The sequence below is a fragment of the Orussus abietinus genome, unplaced genomic scaffold (genome assembly GCF_000612105.2).
Source record: "Orussus abietinus isolate OABI.00-Male unplaced genomic scaffold, Oabi_2.0 scaffold197, whole genome shotgun sequence".
Taxonomy (NCBI): domain Eukaryota; kingdom Metazoa; phylum Arthropoda; class Insecta; order Hymenoptera; family Orussidae; genus Orussus; species Orussus abietinus.
This window is the reverse complement of record NW_019394407.1, coordinates 115,582-133,277: the sequence shown is the minus strand read 5'-3', so window position 1 is coordinate 133,277 and position 17,696 is coordinate 115,582. Positions and strand designations below refer to the sequence as shown.

Genomic DNA, 17,696 nt, shown 5'->3' with positions numbered 1-17,696 from the left:
AAAATTGACGGAGCTAGTGTCCACCGATTTTTAAAATGCAGCTTTAAGAAAAACGCGTTTAAGTATAAACGCGTAAAAATTTTTATGATTTTTTGAAAATATCCACTTTAACGGAGAAGCGACTTCATGACAATTAGTCCGAAAAATGGCGATTTCTGCTGTCGTTTTTCATAAGGGTAAAAAATGAATTTCTTTTATATACTAATCGGAGTAGTTTGATTAGTGAGTATTATCCTTGCTTTTTACGGGATGCATATGTATCCTTCACGCTAATCAAAAGTGATATGGCGAGTTGAACAGAGAGGAGGGAATTCAAGGGTAGAGAGAGAAAATGGCGATTTCTACTGTCGTTTTCCGTAAGAGATAAAATGAATTTTTTTTTTATATACTAATCGGAGTAGCTTGATTAGTGAGATATTATCCTTGCTTTTTACGGGATGCATATGTATCCTTCACGCTAATCAAAAGAGATATGGCGAGTTGAACAGAGAGGAGGGAATTCAATGGTAGAGAGAGAAAATGGCGATTTCTACTGTCGTTTTCCGTAAGAGATAAAATGAATTTTTTTTTATATACTAATCGGAGTAGCTTGATTAGTGAGATATTATCCTTGCTTTTTACGGGATGCATATGTATCCTTCACGCTAATCAAAAGATATGGTGAGTTGAACAGAGAGGAGGGAATTCAAGGGTAGAGAAAGAAAATGGCGATTTCTGCTGTCGTTTTCCGTAAGAGATAAAATGAATTTTTTTTTTATATATACTAATCGGAGTAGTTTGATTAGTGAGATATTATCCTTGCTTTTTACGGGATGCATATGTATCCTTCACGCTAATCAAAAGATATGGCGAGATGAACAGAGAGGAGAGAATTCAAGGGTAGAGAGACCTTGCCCGTGCACCCTAGAAATCTTGCAACCGGAGAGCGGTGGGGATTTTCTTTTTCCCCTATTTTCCCCAGCTGGTCTTGGCATTACCGCAGTGGTCGGACTTGCCTGGGATCGTTTTTCTCCTCTCTTGTCTCGTCTCGTTTTCTCCCCTCTTCTCTCGCTCTCTCTCTCTCTCTCTCGTCCTTGTCGCTATGCGGACGTAATGTCGAAGTTACAAGCCGCAGCGATGACTCGAGGACTGTTATTAAATACCCAGGAATATCTCTCGGATCGCTTGTAATTCCGCGGGTCCAGAATAACTCGATTTTTAGCCTTCCACATGCCACGGAGATGCAATTAAAATTTATCCCTTTAAACACGGAGCCGTTTCGACATACGGGCGAAATTCCTACGACCGTGCAGGCGATATTGGACCAAACGTCGGGCGCCTTTAGGCGATCTTAGTAGCCAAAAGGTTAAGGGGACGCGAAAGTGGGGCTTCCATAATCACGTGTTAAAGTTTCGAATTATCCAGTGAACCTGTTTGGAGAAACGTTTTATAAATATTTTGACGTATATATGATCCTTTCATATCACCTTAAGGGGATACGATAGTATACGAAATGTACTAGCGGCGTTTGCATACATTTTTTATCACCCTTCAGAGATGCGTTCCGGTAATTGTCGGGGAATAAAATTGTGCGTTGAGTTCGTCATGGTAACATTCGGTGGTTCGGTCAAAATGTGGCAGTACGTATTGATCGGTGCGGCAATTTCTCCGCGCCCTGCGGTGCTCTTGCACGGATACGCTCGCGTGCCCTGGACGAGACGCATAATTCGCATAATTCCCAGTAATTCGTAATTAACGCATCCCATGCACCTCCTACCTCTACCTGGTAACGAGATCGATTTTCTCGCCAGTACGCGGTGCTTACTTTATCGCGCTATCCTAGAGTCGCTCCAATTAGTTCGCGGACGCCACGCGAGAGCGCGCCAAAAGTCGCTCCAATTAACCGACCTTTTATTAACCGGTAAAGAGAGACTAACCTACGCGTTAAATTGGGTTTTTCAACCATCCCTTAAAAAGATCGAGGTTAGTATTTTTATCGATAGTTTTTATCCCGGTAACGGGAATTAAGGACATATGAAAAGGCGATTCTGCATATATATATATGATGATATATACGATGATATATATATTTATATATATAAAAACTTTAAAGTATGAAACTTTTCTCAAAACTGCAAGCACCGAATACTTTGAAACGTTAACATGTGATTGTGGAGGTCCTAAGAAAGGTCTTGACACTTGAAAGGTTTTGCGAGAAATGAAATTTTCGGAGTTTCCAAGCCCTCGTTAGGACTTCTAGAGACACGTATTAAAGTTTCAAATTATTCGGTGCACCCAGTTTGAAGGAGAATTTTATTAATCTTTTGACGTTTCGAGATGCATTAAACGACCCTTTTCATATCACCTTAATGTAATGTAATTTTCATATCACCTTAATGTAATGTAATTTTCATATCACCTTAATGTAAATGCCGGTGGGAACTATCGTTTTAATTCTGACAATGTCATTAAAATTCCACCGATATCCAAGTGAGATCAGGAGCTAGCTCGGGGGGTAAGGTAAAGACGAAGATCTGCTTTACCGACGACTGGTAGTCGCGGAGTTGTGGGGCTATGTATCGATGTGTGGTCGTGAAAGCTTCCTACTTTTTCGACGGATAGTAAAGGCTGTAAAAGGTACGGCGGATAATTATTCTCAATCAATTAAATATTTCTTTGGTTCAACGAATTTCTTCTTTTTTTTTTGCCCCTCAGAGTTAAGAAATTACTCCTTGAACTAAAATATATTTCTTCGGTACTGTTCGAAGAAATACTTCGGTTCAATGGATTTTCTTTTTTACTATAAGGGTAGATGCGACGTTAATGGGGGGCGCCGAAGTTTTTTTTCCCCCTTTTTTCAGCATTATGGAGCAATTATTGCTTATCGACGCCATGAAGGGGGCTAGTACTCGCGTCGGCGCCGCAAAGTCTGCCCGATTTCCCGCAACCCCTCGGCTCCCTTCCAGGTTCTCCACTGTGTTCACTGGCTCCTCGATTACTTATTCAAAGCCTCCCTCCGGTGTTACCAGTTTCCGGGCATGCGTGTCGTCCGGGAGGGTTCCGAAAAAGGAATGAAACTAACCCTTCTGGTGGAGGCGCTCCTCGTCGAGGGAGTGTCAAGGGGACGCGAAAGTGGCATCCGAGGGTTCAATCGTTTATGACACTTATTTCCGAACTGGGGGTATCGGATAATAATTTGGAGCTGTACCACGTGCTCCCACATAGGGCGAACGCGATGTAAATTAAATTTCATTTTCCAAAAAGGATAGAAACGTGTCCCTGGTTCCAGCCCGGGAGAAGCATCCTCAATTCGTTCCTTTTCCGCTATCTTTTTCTTTTTTCCAATTTATTTCTCACGCGTAATTTTTCCTTTTTTTTTTTTTGCCGATTTGAAAAAATCCCGCGACCTTCCTCCTCGTTTCGTGCCGTTTGGGTGTACACCATCGTTTACGTAATTACTGGTGTTACGATCTCGAATAAGGCGCACGGCTCCCTTTAATAAGCCCCGGGATGAGAGAAGGTTGCGCAACGACTAACCTAGGTTTACGTAATCTCGGTTACGCAAAAGACAAATATTTCAGGAAAGGCACCCGGCGACCGCGCGAATTCGGGCGAATGACACATAGTCCGTTAATTACTGTCTCATTTTTTATATGTACATATCGTTTTTCCTCGGTTCCCCCCTTGACTTATGATTCTTATGTGTTAAAATAAGATGTTAAATCGACGTCGAAGGCTAATTATTTTTTTTCAGCTCATACGAGATCTTTGCCCTCGGCCGCCATCGATCCTAGATCCTATCCTAGATCGTATTCGATTACGTGCAATCTAAGATATATCGTGACATTGATCCGAAATATTTCGATATCGGGTAGAATTTCCCGATCATTGTGGAGCTCGTCGCCCTTGCAGTCGCACGACCGATAATTATATTATTAATCATTATCTATATCATTATGATAATTAATCATATACCTTTTTTTTAAATTAAACATATAACGATTTTTTTTTAAATTAAACATAATTAATCATTATCTAAGAGGTGTATACGTGTCATTGGCACATCGTAAAATCCGTCGTCTTGAAAATATTTTCTTAATTCAAAGAGTAATGACATGACTTAAATATTCTCGAATCAATCGGATGCAACGTTTAATAGGAATTATGACGATTTAAGTATTAAAAAAAATGTTTTTTTTTTTTCACTTTTTTTCCCCTTCCTAGGGCACGAGTCAGATCGTAAAGTGCCGAGTAACACTCGATGATATCGATGACTCTGCTTGTGGGTAATTTACTTGGGCTCGAATTCCCTAGAAAAATAGTCCGATAATTTCCCGGGGTCAACGATCAGTCCTGAAGGGGACTACTCATAAATAGCCACGTTCGCAATAAATCGATGACTCCTCCTGTATTTGCGTGGCCTTCGGTCAAGAGATAGCGACTCATTATCTAAGATTGGTAACGCATTCGGTTACTTGAATTTTTCAGTGCCGAGTCGACCAAGCGTCACTTGTAAACCTATATGTGCCCATAATTATGAAAGTGGTCTAAGTCAAAATTAAAAAAAAAAATGAGTTTATCAGTTATTTCACGCCATATTATTTCAAACAAAATTAATTCAATGTAATTTCGAAACAAAAAATATATGACTTAGACCACTTTCATAATTATGGGCACATATATCCTCTTCTATAACAAGTTCATGGTTCATGAATTAATTTTTCTTTTCGAACGATTATAATCATCAGGGGTTAGGGTGATGCGAAAGGCGCCAGGAGATATAATCGACGTCGATGAAATAAAATTCATCTATACCCCTTTCGGTGGTGACGCCATTTTGGATGCACAAGTGGTAACCCAACCTGGCGTATTTTCCATATTTTCCGTATATTCCCATGACTCTGTGACATTCCATTTCCACCATATTCTAAATTGTTCTAGCTGGATTCTGAGACTCCTCATTTTTTATTACCAGGCCTCCGATAAGCGTGAAACGTCGAAAACGTGGCATAGAAGCGCATACAACACTTTTTTTTGCCTTTATCCCGTTAAAATGCGAGTTTATCGATTACCAGAGTATTCTAAATTCTCGAAAAATTCTCCTGGCCCTTTAGTTTATCATATCAGAGCCTTTGATAATTGTACATCGATCGAAATACGAGAGCTCGACGCCATTTTATTTCTGGTCTGAGCTGAGTTAAATAATTTTCTTAAAAAATCCAAATTTTCATTGTGTCAGGACAATTCTTAGATGATCACGAGTCATGTATCAAAGTTTCGGACAGTTTGGTCTGATACCCTTAAAAAAAAAGTGTATTCTTATCGACTGATTGGAAGGGGGTGTTTCACTTCACCTTAAGATGCGGCAATTATCGGAAGCTATGACATCTGTCAAGGAATAATCCGCAGCGCCGTGATTGGCGAACCGGCCAGCGGGGGCAGCGAGGTCGCGAGTGGTGGGGGTATAGATAGGGGGCGGGGAGGGGCGGGAGTGCCCGAGCCCTCCCGCGGGTCGATACGGGCTCAGTCCTCTCCGCGACGTGCCCGAGTCACGTCGGCCGAGCCCTCCGCGCGCACCTGGCCTCTCGCGCCGCCGACCGCGACACCCGTGCACCGTAGCCCATTTACCGGGGAACGCGCCAGTGGCCGCCCACCGAGCCCGATTTACGCGGCCCAGGCCCGACCGGGTGCGGACCTAGAGGTCTAGGAGCACGAGCCCGCCTCTCTCTCTCTTCCTCGCTTACGTAAGCCCCCCAAGTGCGAGGGGGAGGGGACGCTCTCGTTCACTCGCTCGATCGAGCGACCCGCGTGTGTGGACGCGCTAGTCGGTCGCGCGCGCGCGCCCAGGTGTGGCCGAGCTAAGCGTCGGGCCAGGAGGTCGCCATGGAGGCCGAATCGCCCAGGAAGGACGACGAGCAGGCCAAGGTCTGCCCCAGGACCGCCGCGGGCTCCCCCGTCGCAAACGGCGGACCCTGCTTCTGGAACATCCTGGACCCCCGTAAGGCTCTGTCCCTCTTTGGCTACACTCGGGAGCTCGGTAGAGCTTCGCGCCAAATACATTAAACGCCTCCGTAGAATGGTTGACTCCAAAATTCGATTAGATTGATATATGTGCCCATAATTATGAAAGTGGTCTAAGTCATATATTTTTTGTCTCGAAATTACATTGAATTAATTTCCTTTGAAATAATATGGCGTGAAATAACTGATGAACTCATTTTTTTTTTAATTTTGACTTGGACCACTTTCATAATTATGGGCACGCATATTTCTCTATTCAGAGAACTTATCGTGGACCCGTGTCTGGTATCATGGAAAAGTATGCGATATACGTATGAAAGGGTGGACACTTGGCGCGGAACTCTACCGGGCTTTTTGATCCGCCGGATTAGTAAGGGTTTGGGTTTTCTCACTTAACTGCCAGACTTGCTATGTGGAGGGTCCTTAAGGTGATATCAAGGGGTCGTTCTATATATGTGTAACGTATATATATTTTTGAGCTTTTGCATAATGTTATAGACGTAAGACTGTAAAACCATAGGGTGTTGTTTGGAAAATGTACCAGTTTAGTAAAACGTACCTGTAAGGTTATGATCGAGCTCATGGCAGAAATTAAGGTGAAGTGAACCCTCCCCCCCATCCATCCATTCGAATAAGATACTTTTTCTTTTTTTTTTTTTTTACAGAGTTGAATCTACTTGTCCGAAACTTCGACGCAAGACTCGTGGACATCTGATAATTATTCCGATACTTTGACAATTTTTGGGTATTTTCGAGACGTGTGTAATTTTTGTGAAAATTCGAAAAATATAAAGAAAATGTATGTAGAGTGACATTTCATGGGTCTTTCTTATAGCCTCCTTCAGGTTGTGAAGTTTCGGTGTACACTCAGTTCATAGAAAAGTTTCATATTTCATAGAGAGTTTCAGAAAGTTCATGGAAAAGTCGAAGATTTGGCTTTTTTTTTCGTATGCCACTTTCACATCCCCTTAATGTATTTTTTTGGGAGGGGCGTTCGATGTAATTTTTATGCGGTTCTCTTTTTAAAATGCAATTTCTCGGTGTCACCGGACTTTTTTACAACCCTCTAGTGTGGACTCTGCTTCGGGGGGTGCGAGGGGGGTGATTAGGGTCCAGCTCGATAAAGTGCGTTTAACGATTCGCTCAGGAAGTGCTCGTTTCCCGAGTCTTGCCTCCCTCCTCGACGTGACATAATATTATGCGTACGTGTACTCGAGTAATACATAATTCAATAATGCGCAGATATACCGCTGGTGAAGATTCTGGCCTCGGGGAAGCTCCGAAATATTTGTGCAAAACCGACCGGTAATTGAAATCCTTGCACCACTTGCGAGTATAATATAGTAATGATAAAAAGTAAAAAAGAAAATTAAACATAATATTTTGTTTTATATATGTGCCCATAATTATGAAAGTGGTCTAAGTCATATATTTTTTGTCTCGAAATTACATTGAATTAATTTCGTTTGAAATAATATGGCGTGAAATAACTGATAAACTCATTTTTTTTTTTTTTTTTTAATTTTGACTTAGACCACTTTCATAATTATGGGCACATTTGCTTTAGGATCTTGGCACTTTACATGCCACGTCGTGAAACACTCGTTACATCGTTGATGCCATCCAGGAATATATTAAAATAATGCCTTAATTTTCATATCGGTTTAATTCCCGATTTATGGGAGTTCACCTTGAGCGTGTTAGTATTTCTAGCTTTGCTCTCTGCGGAATCGTTCTCAAGGAAAAACAGTCCTTGTTCCGGGCCAATTACGGATCAAGTGTACGGTTATTGTCTCGTTTCTCACTTTTGACACGTCCTTTGTTCTCGTGGAAAGTTCCTGGCCCTGGCACGAATTTTTTTCGGAATTTTTCTTGACGGACCGGCATGCGCCGAAATACGCTTCGTGGTCGGAAAACTGAGAGGGAAAATAGATGACGGATACTGGCCACGGTCATGTCGGATGATTCGGCGGATTTTCAATTGCACGACGTCGTCGCGTGGCTGGATGTGCGGTTATGTAATACCGCGAGATGTGAGGAGAGCCACCGTCGATGGTTATCAAGAGAGAGGACGTCTAGGAGGAAGAGGGAATATTTTGGAGAGGAGCCCGAAAAATCGAGGCCACGACTTCGGAGGTGCTCCCATTAAGGTGTTATGAAAGGGTCATTCTATATATACATGTGTGTAAAACGTCAGAATATTTATAAAACTTTTTTTTACAACCGTGCACCGTGATTATGGAGGCACTGAGAGAAGAAGGCTCGTGTTAATAAATTTTATAAATATCTTGATGTTATATATACATAGAATGACCCTTTCTTATCACCTTAAGGTGAAGTGAAACGCCCTTTGAATCAGTCGATACGAATACAACACTTTTTTTCAAGGGTATTAGACCGAACTGTCCGAAACTTTGACACGTCACTCCTGATCATCTAAGAATTGTCCCGACACATTGAAAATTTGGATTTTTCAAAAAAATTGATTAACTCAGCCCTGACCTCATATTTCGATCGATATACTATTATCGAAGGCTCTGATATGAGCATCAAAAGGGTCAGGACAATTTTACGACAATTTAGAACTCTCTGGTGATTGATAAACTCGCATTTGAACGGGATAAAGGCAAAAAAAGTGTTGTATGCGCTTCTATGCCAAAACGATGGTAATACGAGGTCTCGGAGTGAAGATTTAATTGACCTGGAAATCACAGATGGCGCAGGGGGTCCCTCTGCAGGTCAATTAGGGCCTCAGAAAGCACGAATCCAGAGGATTTCTGGAGTTTTACTTGGATTTCTTTATAATTACTGTACGAAAACGACAGGTGGAGTATGCCATTCGGTACAATACCCAATATAATTCCACCCAGCTGTCGATATAAAAACCAACGTCAGCAACGTAGGCATTTAGAAAAGTCTTCTTTGTCGACGTCGACCAAGTTCCTCGACGTGTTTCACTTCGCCTTAATCGTCGGTTACAGGCGATCGGTCCAATTGTCGCGAAATCGAGAATAGACGGGCTTGACGTGCATTTGACTCGACTTTTATGTACGGCTTTGCTCGTGTCACGGAGAACAGAGGACGACGGACACTTGGCACTACGCAACGAGAGGACGTGGGGATCGAAGAGACCTCGACTTAATCGGTGATCGATGATCTCAGAGAGACGCATAAATGGTCGCTTAGACAAAGTCCAAAGACTTCACCTCTCTACGCGCGCATCATACTCTCGAAGTCACGATGAAAAACGGGAACGCGTGGTATTGCTTGAAAGATTTCTGGATACAGTCGGGAAAAAAAAAAAAAGAAAAAGAAAAGGACAATGACGTATCGGATTGTCTCTAAATTTTCTTCGGAGAGAATTTTCGCGGAAAGGAATTTAATAGGAGCGAGTTAAAAAAAAAAGACGTTTACAACGAATTTAATGATGATAATTAAAAAGAAAAAAAATTAAGCAATGAAATTTTGGGCGTCGGAACGTTTCACAGAATCTTCATGTTCACGTGTTGAAGTTTCAGAGGATCTCGGGAAAGAAGCTCCCCAAACGAGATCGTCATTTTCGCGTCGCCTTAATATTTTCAAATTTCGCGTTATATCGGGTCTTTTTTGACTTGACAAGAAGAGGGAAAAGAAATGATTGGTTCTCGTCCTCGAATTTGGACGTAGTTTAAAAGAAAGGCTTTGGAGTGCCATTTTTGGATTTTCTGAGCGAAAGGATGTCCCCCAAAGGAAAGTAATCAGCCGTACTTGAAACGGATTGTTGAAGGGCCCTCTTTGTGGCGCCCTCGGTAAACTCGACGTGTCCCGACATTTAAAAAGGAAAATTAAGACGGAGGGGAGAGTGAACCCTTTCGTCCCCTCGCGTAGGCGTGCATGGATACCTGCGTGCATACATGAACGCGTATGTACGCACGTGAACGCGTAAATGTGTACATGGACACGTATGTGCGTACGTGAACGCGTAAATGTGTACATGAACGCGTAAATGCATACATGAACGCGTATGTACGCACGTGAATGCGTAAATGTGTACATGGACACGTATGTGCGTACATGAACGCGTAAATGTGTACATAGACACGTATGTGCGTACGTGAACGCGTAAATGTGTACGTGGACACGTATGTGCGTACGTGAACGCGTAAATGCATACATGAACGCGTATGTACGCACGTGAATGCGTAAATGCGTACATGAACGCGTAAATGTGTACATGAAAACGTATGTGCGTACATGAACGCGTAAATGTGTACATGAACGCGTAAATGCATACATGAACGCGTATGTACGCACGTGAATGCGTAAATGCGTACATGAACGCGTAAATGTGTACATGAAAACGTATGTGCGTACATGAACGCGTAAATGTGTACATGGCCGCGTATGTACGTACGTGAACGCGTACATAGACACGTACTTGCGCACTTGATACGGCGAGTGCATCATCTTTGTGACTGGACACATAGAGGGGTTTAATGGAGGGGATCGTGTATGTTCCTTCCTCTTGAAGCTTTCCATCGGCTCTTGTCTCTTGTCTCTTGTCATTAAACTCTCTTCAGGACGTGCTCGACGCCAAACGAGGATTCCTTTGCACCGTGAAACTCGGCATTTAAATCCGCCCGTTTATCTCCTCGAGTCGCTGAATTAATTCCGGGGAATAATTTCCAGGAAATTAATCCAAGTCGCTAAAACGATCCGGCTCGAACTGATTTTTCTTTACGCGCGCAATGTTTAATGAGAAAAATAAATCAGGGTGGTGTTGCCTTTCCGGAGATATTTGCGTGAAATAAATTATTCACGATGGAAGGTTTATGTGATGATTAAGGAGAAAAGTCCATTGAAGGTTGGAAAGTTACCGTAACGCGGGATGTGCTTATCTTTTTCTTCTTCCTAATCTTTGGCCAGAGAGGAACAAAGGTGTCTTCTAATCGGAGAGGCTCCCCTCGATAAATCAATCACGCCCCTTGGTTAGGATTGATAAGGGTATCTAATCTATCGGTAATTGAAGTCTAGCCTCATAGCTCGTCTTAAATGGAATTACTTTGCAAGCGGTTAATTTATTGGCGACGAAAATATTCTTAATAAAGGAAATTACACTTTCAGGGGGACGATCCGTGCCCTGTTATGTTCAAACGAAATTAATTCAATGTAATTTCGAAACAAAAAATATATTACAGACCACTTTCATAATTATGGGCACAATTGAAGCGCATAAAACGAGTATCTAATGTACCGGTAATTGAAGTCTAGCCTCATAGCGCGTCTTAAATGGAATTATTTTGCAAGCGGTTAATTTATTGGCGACGAAAATATTCTTAATAAAGAAAATCACACTTTCAGGGGGACGATCCGTGCCCTGTTATGTTCAAACGAAATTAATTCAATGTAATTTCGAAACAAAAAATGTATGACAGACCACTTTCATAATTATGGGCACAATTGAAGCGCATAAAACGAGTATCTAATGTACCGGTAATCGAAGTCTAGCCTCGTAGCTCGTCTTAAATGGAATTACTCTGCAAGCGGTTAATTTATTGGCGACGAAAATATTCTTAATAAAGGAAATTACACTTTCAGGGGGACGATCCGTGCCCTGTTATCAATTGTGCCCATAATTATGAAAGTGGTCTAAGTCAAAATTAAAAAAAAAATGAGTTTATCAGTTATTTCACGCCATATTATTTCAAACGAAATTAATTCAATGTAATTTCGAAACAAAAAATATATGACTTATACCACTTTCATAATTATGGGCACAATTGAAGCGCATAAAACGAGTATCTAATGTACCGGTAATCGAAGTCTAGCCTCATAGCGCGTCTTAAATGGAATTACTTTGCAAGCGGTTAATTGATGGGCGACGAAAATATTGTTAAAGAAAATCACACTTTCAGGGGGACGATCCGTGCCCTGTTATCAATTGAAGCGCATAAAACGACTTTTTATTAATCTTTCAGGTTCAATAAGTGACCCAGTAGAACATGTCCAACCTCAATAGTTGTTTCGCAAACGACATTCGCTGGAAAAAACTATTTCTCATTTCAGAACTCATTACTTCGGGATATCTCGCAAACGATACTTCTGGTTTTTACGGTGGTAGTAAAAAATGCGAACCTCTTGCGGATGACACCACTTTTGTATAAACAATATTAACGCTGCAGGTGCACTCGATATTCGCTATTAACAATCGCCAACGACTTTCCATCTCATCGGCACGCACATCATGTACATATACCCACGGCGAATAAATTAATACTAACAATTACACGAGTAAGACCTGATAACAGCAATCTAGGATCTCTCGTTTAGATTTGCTTTCTGGTTATTCCGGTCGTCCACGGGAACGTAGGAAAATGCACCGCCACTTTTGCATCTTTCCAACTTTCTAGACCTCACTTTTGTCCTGAATTTCCCGACCGCTCTAGAGCCTGGTAATTTTGCTAAATAGTTTTGTTAAATAATAAGAAAGGAGAAAAAAATAGGAATAGGCACCGTGAATTTTTTTTATATTTTTTTTTTTTCCCCTAAATTGCGGGATCAATGTAGAGGAGCCGGATTTCGATTTCGGATTACATAAATGGCAAGCTAGACAATTTGTCCGCACTTTTGTTGGGTCTACGCGCTAGATTAGTCACTTCTATTTAAACTGATCCATCCCTGGCCCTCTTTCTCGCTCTCCGTTACTCTCATTTCCATCGAGCTAAATGTCCGATAATCTGCCATTCCCTGCCTTGGATAATTCTCCAATATGGTGAATTTGGCAGCTCGATATGCCCCCAATTGCGAAACGGTACGCCTTGCCAAATACCTTGCCAATTGTCGGCGAAGAAAAGGAGGACATTCATCTTTATGTCCTTCCTTAACTAAATGCAGAGGTCTTGCGGAACCCTCGAGGAAACGCGCCGATTAATTCCCCACGTCCACCTTGGAATAATTTCGACTTTCGTGACGTTTACGTTGAGAGGAAAAAAAAAAAGAAATTATTAATCGACTTATCGACATTGATTTGAATGAATCTCCTTTACTCGATCTGACATTTCGCGGCGCCACGTGGTCTCGGAAAGAAAATTTATTCCGCACTGAAATCACAGATGGCGCAGGGTGGCACTAGTACAGATCAGGACGTCAAAAACCGTGAATCCAAGGAATTTCTTGAGTTTAACTTCGATCTCTTTACAATCATTACACGAAAACTACTTATGGAGTATGTCGTTTAGTACAATGCCTAGTATAATTCGACGCAGCTGTATACAAATATAAATTTCTCGACGGATTTCACTTCACCTTAAACATGTTTTTTTTTTTGTACAATTGTCGGATATAACTTGCTATACACTGTACTTGCGCATGATAGTCCTAATGCCTGTCTATGAGACCATTTCTATGCCTCGATCTATACTGTACAAATGACTTTTTCGGTGACGGATCTATTAGCATTAACATATTTGGTTGTATTGTTTACAGACGCATGGTTTAACCCAGAAAGACTGAACCCAAAAGGTAAGTCTCCTACAGAGAAACTCTGTGCTTTGTTCTGTGTCGGCTTATCTTATTAGTAGGGGTAGTATTACTACTTTAAGAAAAGAAAAAAAAAAAGGAAAAAAAATCATTGAACCAGAGAAATGTTTTTTTAATTCAAAGAATAATCATTTGACTGGAATAAACTCGAATGAATTGGACCCAACGTCCCTTCGGAATTACGGCAATTTATTTCAGTTTCTGTCAAATAAATATCCTTTCAATTAACGAAATATATATTTTGACACTGTCGATGAGATGTCATGTTTGGTTCAATGGATTCTTTTTCTCGGTGTAGTGTGTATAGAAAGTAGTTGCACGGCGGTTTAAGTGGAAAAATGCACGAAATGTTGGAAAAGGGGTTCCCCTCAATTTTCTCGAAGGAAAATCCGTGACCAGTTTGGCCACCGTTAAACTTCAATGGTTCTTCTTTTTCAATTTTTGACATACGCAACGTGACATGAAGATGCGTACACACGTAAAGAGAGATACTATGAAATAATACTAATAATACTAATGAAATAGGAAATAGAAGAAAGCCTGGCACTCGATAGAAGTGAGACTTCATTGTTTCAGATGAAAGGGACAGAAAATTGGTGGTAATTCATCGAATCGTCTAAATGAAATGAAACGTTTGAATTACTGCTGGCTGAATAACCACCCTTTCATCCAAAACGAAGAAGTTTCACTTCTACCGAGTTACAGGCATTCTATTTATTCCTTTTTTCCTTTTCGCTTCGCGCTCCGTCTTGAATATGTAATCGGTAATAATGGGAGACACGGTTCCGCGTTATCGCGGACCTTCGCCCGTTAAGGGGGGCTGATAAGGGGCGAAAGCAACGCCGATAACGGCGGCGGTGATAGGACTAATCAATTGCCACGACTAAAGGTAGCGCGAAACCTTCAAGTAGGTCGGAAACCCTAGAAACCTTCGGTCTATGATCGAATGCGCTTCTAGATGTCCATTCGGAGTTTCCGCCTCGACCTTCTCGTAATTGATTTCCTTCGGCTCTGGGGGAATTGCCAATCGATGCTAAATCACCAGCTAAATGGCCGCCTTTGCTGGCTCGGTGAAATCACTCGAAGAGATCTCGAAGAGAGGAGTTTGTATTAACGTGCCGACTGTGGGCGATGCCCCACGTGCTTCGCGGTGATTAATCCCGTTTAGAGGAAAATCCAGGGCTCACCTAAAGAGGAAAAAGAAAACGGGGGAAAAAATTAAAAAATGGAAATGGGGATTTTTAAGGTGAAGTGACACCCACTTCAAATCAATCAATTCGAATACGACACTTTTTTTTAAGGGTATTAGACCAAACTGTCCGAAACTTTGACGCATCACTCCTGATTCATCTAAGAATTGTCCTGACAGATTAAAAAATTGGATTTTTCAAAAAAAATTCATTAACTCAGCCCAGACCTCATATTTCGAACGATATACAATTATCGAAGGCTCTGATATGAGAATCGAAAGGGTTAGGACAATTTTACAACAATTTAGAACACTGTGGTCATCGATAAATTCGCAATTGAACGGGATAAAGGCAAAAAAAAGTGTTGTATGCGCTTCTATGCCAAAACGATGGTAATACGAGGTCTCGGCTCTCTTCGTGGCGATTAATCCGCTTTACAGGAAAATCCAGGGCTCACCTAAAAAGGAAAAGGAAAACGGGAAAAATTGAAGAAAAATGAAAATGGCGATTTTTAAGGAGATTTCTGTTACATTACGCTGCACCGCGAAGCCACGTTTTCCCTAAACTCTCTGAAGAATTCCAATGTCCATCTCTTTCTCCTTTGTTTTCCATTGTCTTCATCCCTAGTGTCGAAGAATGCGTGGCATAGAAATTCATCTGAAAAGGAGAAACGTCGATTTTTATGTGAACATTACGCGAGCTAGTGAAGTCATTCCCTACCTGGATTCTTTGAGGAATTCCCTATTTCCGTCTCTCTCACTCTCTCCGCCCCCAAGTGTCCTCGCCGATTGCGTGCCTCGCCTCCTCTCTCTCGCTCTCCTTCGCTTTCCATCGCGCCCTTTGCGTCGGATGCCCCGGCTTTCTTTCACTTGTTTCCCTCTCCGGCAAACCGGCCCCTATCTCCGTCCTTTTCTCACGGCCGGCGAGCGCTGTCTCTCCGTCTCTCTCTCTCTCTCTCCTGGTCAGCCCTGGCCAGCGTTCCGAGTGCGCGAGCGAGTCCTAACCTCTCTTAGTCGCTCGCAGTGCGTCGAACCTGTCGTCAAATCGCGTCGTCGCGTCGAAAACAAAGAGCGGAACGGTCAGGGCCGAGATCACTCCCGGCGCCCTGAAACGCGATTTTCGCGGTCGAGTGCGGAACGAAAACGCGAACGGTCAGCCGAGCGAGCGAGCCGACCTAACCTCAATTCCATCCCGGCCATATCGCAGGTTACGGCGTCACCGGAGCGCAGACCGACACTGACTAGATTCTTTTATACGAATTACCAATCCCGATTCAGGTTAGCCATCCCAATACCCGGAAACGTGGACGCGTCCCTTCCGTGATTGCATCCCCGCGCATGCGCGTCGAAGTCGCCCTCGGAAGCGGGATTGGCGCTCCTTTTCTCTCACGTGACTTGATTCCCCGTAATTCCCTTAATAACCCATCGGACCGTTTCTTTTATATCTCTTTCTTCCAGTCTCTCGAATTATATCTACGTCGCGCTCGGACGAAACGTGCTCGCGACGGCGACCTAACCTCGTCGCACTTTTCGGATCGCCGCGTCTTTCCATCTTTGTTGTTTGGTTCCCCCCCCCAAAGCCTGTCGCGACTTGTCTCACTTGCTCGTTCGGTTAACGCATTCGCTTATTCACTCGATCGCTTACTCACGTACGTAGTTACTCACCCAATCACGTACTCGCTCTCTCGCTCGCTCCTTCGCGCGGCGCGTCGGGCCTTCTCTCTCTATCTCATTCGTTCGCGCCAGGCCCTGTCGCGCGTCCGTGACCAGGTTTTTGCCCGTCTCTCTCTTCTCGCTCTCAGTGGCGGTCCCTGTTCGCGGCTCGGCTGACTAAATATAACCAGACCAGGATTCGTTGGTCCGGTGCCAGCGTAGCTGGGAGGGCGTGCGCGCTCGCTCGCTCGCTCACCTCTCGCGGCCAGTCCCTTCGCCGCGGAGTGTACGGCTCGAGATAGAGCGCCCACCTCGGTTTCCCCGGATCCCGTCGAGGACGAGCCGACCTTCCACTTGGCGTAGACGCCGCTCATGGGCACCGCTGGGAAAATGGCTGTCACGAGGGAAGAATGTGAGTAGACCGCTCCGAGTTAGGTTAGGTGGCCCTCGGTTGGTGCGAGGCGGCACGCCACATCGGGGATCTATTGTGTCTCTGGTTGCAACCTCGGGTATGGATTATTACCGTTGGATCGGACCTGGGGATACTTAACCCTATTATCGGAGTACTGTGATATCCATGAGTATGTGATTAATCATCGTTTTCGTCGTAGGTAGTGCCGACATGTCGCACGCTGCAGGGACTGTCGTTAAGGATGTTTCAATCGCTAGGGGAACTAATGTCGCAAAACGAGTGCGCCGGATGTTATACGTTAACCTTCGAGTTGGATGTTGCAAAGGCTCCGTGGCATGTCCGAGTGCATGTAGCGAAGAAGAGGGGCGCTGACCGGAGGCATTTAAAAATAAGTAATATATAGAACGGACTTGCTTAGGTGCCAAATCGCCCAGACACGAGGCAATAGATTTTCTCTGGAATGTGTGCGTATGTCACACGTGCCTGGACATGTCGGAACTAAGGAGTTGGCAAGGAGAGAACCGATGCTGGGAACAGGGGTACGATCGCTCTTTCTCTCTCCGTTCGAGGCTTGGATGTCAGAATTTATTAAGTCTCCTTGATTGTATATTGACTCGATGGGAACGGTCCTGCTCGATCGCCAACACCTTGGACGAAGCGATCGACGTTAGATGTTCAATTAGCTTAAGGAACGATCGTCGATTGGTACGAACCAGGTGATTAATATACACACCGGCTTAGAACCTTGAAGAGCAGCTAATAATAACCGAGCTAATGTATCGTGCAGTGAAATAACGTAAGAGGTTTCACTTCTGGCATACTTATTTTCTTTCTACTTTTTTTAATTACATTTCATCGCATTCAGTCGATAGGTTGTCAACTTTTGGAACGTCTCTTCGAAGCTACATGGCGATCCTTCTAGTT

General features: G+C 43.1%; 1 protein-coding gene and 1 long non-coding RNA gene across 7 annotated transcripts in view; one reads left to right on the top strand and one right to left on the bottom strand.

Moving 5' to 3' along the window:
* LOC105695059 (reticulon-1-A) overlaps positions 1-17,696 on the top strand; it is a 41,712-nt gene that overhangs the window by 11,286 nt on the left and 12,730 nt on the right. For 2 of the 6 annotated variants that reach the window (XM_012416301.2, XM_012416320.2), the window contains one exon: positions 13,465-13,500. The exons of 1 other annotated variant lie outside the window; for it this stretch is intronic. In XM_012416301.2, the coding sequence (XP_012271724.1) occupies positions 13,465-13,500 (36 nt within the window). Of the gene's footprint in view, positions 1-5,520; positions 5,978-13,464; positions 13,501-16,636; positions 16,773-17,696 lie in introns of those variants that run through there. 3 more of the 6 variants (XM_012416329.2, XM_012416337.2, XM_012416363.2) reach the window with 3 other exon arrangements.
* On the bottom strand, positions 13,507-16,572 carry LOC105695122. The gene is made up of 4 exons (XR_001103586.2): positions 15,429-16,572; positions 15,239-15,365; positions 15,108-15,165; positions 13,507-14,705 (listed from the first exon to the last, which is right to left on the bottom strand). It is a non-coding gene; the product is annotated as an uncharacterized LOC105695122 (long non-coding RNA).